Source organism: Myzus persicae, unplaced genomic scaffold (assembly GCF_001856785.1).
Source record: "Myzus persicae strain clone G006 unplaced genomic scaffold, MPER_G0061.0, whole genome shotgun sequence".
Taxonomy (NCBI): Eukaryota; Metazoa; Arthropoda; class Insecta; order Hemiptera; family Aphididae; genus Myzus; species Myzus persicae.
This window is the reverse complement of record NW_019101092.1, coordinates 1-3050: the sequence shown is the minus strand read 5'-3', so window position 1 is coordinate 3050 and position 3050 is coordinate 1. Positions and strand designations below refer to the sequence as shown.

General features: G+C 28.3%; 1 protein-coding gene across 1 annotated transcript; it reads left to right on the top strand.

Moving 5' to 3' along the window:
• Window positions 1-1037: 1037 nt before the first annotated feature.
• Window positions 1038-2952, top strand: LOC111027708 (the record flags this gene model as incomplete). Its single annotated transcript, XM_022306125.1, has 4 exons — window positions 1038-1537; window positions 1629-1837; window positions 2344-2658; window positions 2848-2952. Coding segments are annotated over exons 1-4 (940 nt in total), but the record flags the coding sequence as incomplete, so codon positions are not given.
• Between the last annotated feature and the right edge of the window lie 98 nt (window positions 2953-3050).

Below are 3050 nucleotides of genomic sequence, written 5' to 3'. Positions count from 1 at the left end.
ACATAAAAATTATTTATAACTAAAAAAAAAGTATAACTGTTTGGCATTTTGACATCTTATTGAGCTGAAAATAAAATTAATAATATGTTTTCAGTATTTTTTAAATTACGAAGAAAATACTAGTTTTCTAATATCTGTTAAGTTATTGCATTGAACCACCAATATTTTCCCAATATAAGTTTTTCTATTTCAAATAAACGACGATTATTCGATAGAAGATTTTTATATCGAGAAAACGCTCTTTCTACGTCAGGTGAAGTCATCGGAGCATATTTATAAAATTGATTATGGCGATAACAATATATACCTTCGTTGGTCATTTTGAGTTTTATATTCAATATTAGTTGAAATATACAGGTTAAGAAAGAAAAAAATCAATTTTTTTAGAAAAATATGAAATATGCATAATATGTGTATAAAATCAATGAAATATGCACTTTTTAGCTAAAGCCGCGTCCAGACCAAAGAAACATTTGTCGGAAACACATGTTTTCGACATTGTCGTCGACAAACTTTTGAGTATGTTTTTAAAATTTTGTCGACGACATTGTCACAGACCCTGTGACAAATTTTTGTTATCGGCCGAGTAGCGGTAAATAAATTGGCAAAATATGCATTTTCAATTTTCAATTTTTTAACTCGCAATTGTATATTTCAAGCTAGGTCAGCTGTAAATTGAGATCATACAGAACAATATGCAATTCCTACAACTTCCGAGCCCTAGTAATAATTAATAACTAAAAATACTAAATAGATATGAGTCATGCAAATTATTGAACAAATATTTTTTTAAACTTTAATTAGTGTAATTAATAGTTACCGTCATTGCTCATATTTAATTACAAATATAAACTTGTGAGATTCCGGGTTTTTTAGTTCCACGAAAACCACCCACGTAAAAAGGGGAACACTTTTCACGTGAACTACGAGCCGCACCGCGTGTTGGCCTTAAAGTCAAGTCGGTGGAACTCGTAGGCTTTGATACACACATTAGTTAATGAAAGCCAAAGATTTATTGTGGGGAAGAAAGAGAAAAATACATATTACATATATTGGTGATTCCAAGTAACTGTAGGTAGCGCTAGTTCTTATCACGGCTGATAATGAAATGTAGGCACATGCTCAATGCTCATGGCACTAGGCAGTGTGCCAGTGTATAGTGCATAGTAGTCTTATTCAATTAATATTCAATTCAGTTTCACTTTCATTATTCAAATCTTATTAAAATGTTTATATCTATAATAGATCTTATAGATATAATTAATTATATTGGTGACAGTAAAATACCGTTGATTGAAGGTACAGAAATTCTTAAATGCAATCATATAATTGAATTTGGCATTAAAGAACAATCTGAAAATAAAGTTGTGTTCATAGCATTATGCCTACAAACATCAAACTTAAATGGGAATCCTCATGAAATTATTATATCAAAAACAAATCTAGACTTTAATACTACTATAAATGGTTCATGTAGTTGTAAAGCTGGCACTGGCAAGTGCAAACATGTTGTAGGCTTTTTGCTCAAACTTCAAAAGTAAGTACCAACTTTTATGTATTGAATTATATATAAAATTAAGAATCTAACAATATTAAAATAGCATTTTATTAATACCATATTCTAACAGAACTTCAGAAGAGGACATACAACATTTAAGTTGTACCGATCTTCGTCAACAATGGGGCAAAATGAAAAATACTGGTATTCATTTGTATAAACCGATACCTATAAGAGAATTTTGTCATGTTAAATGTCCTACTGCTTCTTATAAACAAAGTTTACCAAACTCGCTACCACCTGACCTTCAAGAAGAAGTTTTTCAAACATTGTTACAAGGTATATATTATGTCATTCATCAATAACTTTTTACAAATATATAAATTAGTTTTATTATTGTATAATACATTTTTATTTAGTTTTAAAAAAGTAAAACTTCTTTTAAAATTCTGCAGGGATTTACAATAAAGGTCTACATAAATAATTCTAATTCTACAGATAATTGGAATAAAAAAAATATGAAGTATAAGTATAAAAAGTATGAAAATTAACTAATAATACACTTAAAGGCTTATGCTTATTTTGCTTATTTTTATGCAATATTTTATATTTTATCTAAAAATGTATAGTCTATTTGTTTTTTTTTTTGTGATTCCTATAGTAATCATAAATGGCTATAAATGTCTAAACTTATTTGGTATTTATGTACTGTTAAATTGCTATGCTTTAATACTACACTCAAATGGATATAAAGCATTATCTATATTATATAATAATAATCATTTGCTATGCTGGTTAATATTGGATACTTAGTTACATTTTAACACATGGTAATATTGTTCTAGGTTTTCCAGACTCGGCAATATCAATTCACCTAAAAGGTCGCCATAGTCCTCGAACTCGATCACTAGACACTACAACAAGTACATCTAGTTTTGATAAAAATAACTTCTATACAAAATTGGTAACTGCACATTCTTCAGTAATCAAAGATGAAGCACAAAATATACTCGAGTTAACGAATAATTGTTCCTCAGATGCTATACATTTTTATAAAACAAAAGTAGAAATTAATAAACAAGAATCGATCAATCTGTGTAGTAGTACATTAACTCAAATGGGACCAATATGGCTTACATCTCGTAAATTGAGAATCACTGGTACATCAGCGTATAAATTATTTACTTTTTTTCGTGGATCACTTCAAAATAAAAATATTTCTTCTAAATTAAAATCCTTATTGTTTTCCAATTTCTCTGGTAACAGTGTTACTTTTTATGGGGTTGAAAATGAACCATTGGCCATTAAAGCTTTTGAAAAATTAAAAAATATAACTGTAATTAAATCAGGAATTGTTGTTAATATTCATTGTCCTTGGTTAGGATTTAGTCCAGATGGGTTTTTTATATCTGATAATGAAATTTATTTAATTGAAATCAAGTGTCCAGTCATGGGTAAAACAATGTGTGGGTTGGAACTATTAAAGAGTTTAAAATATATTGTGATTAATAACATAGGTGTACCCAGCCTTAAAAAAAAACATTCTTATTAT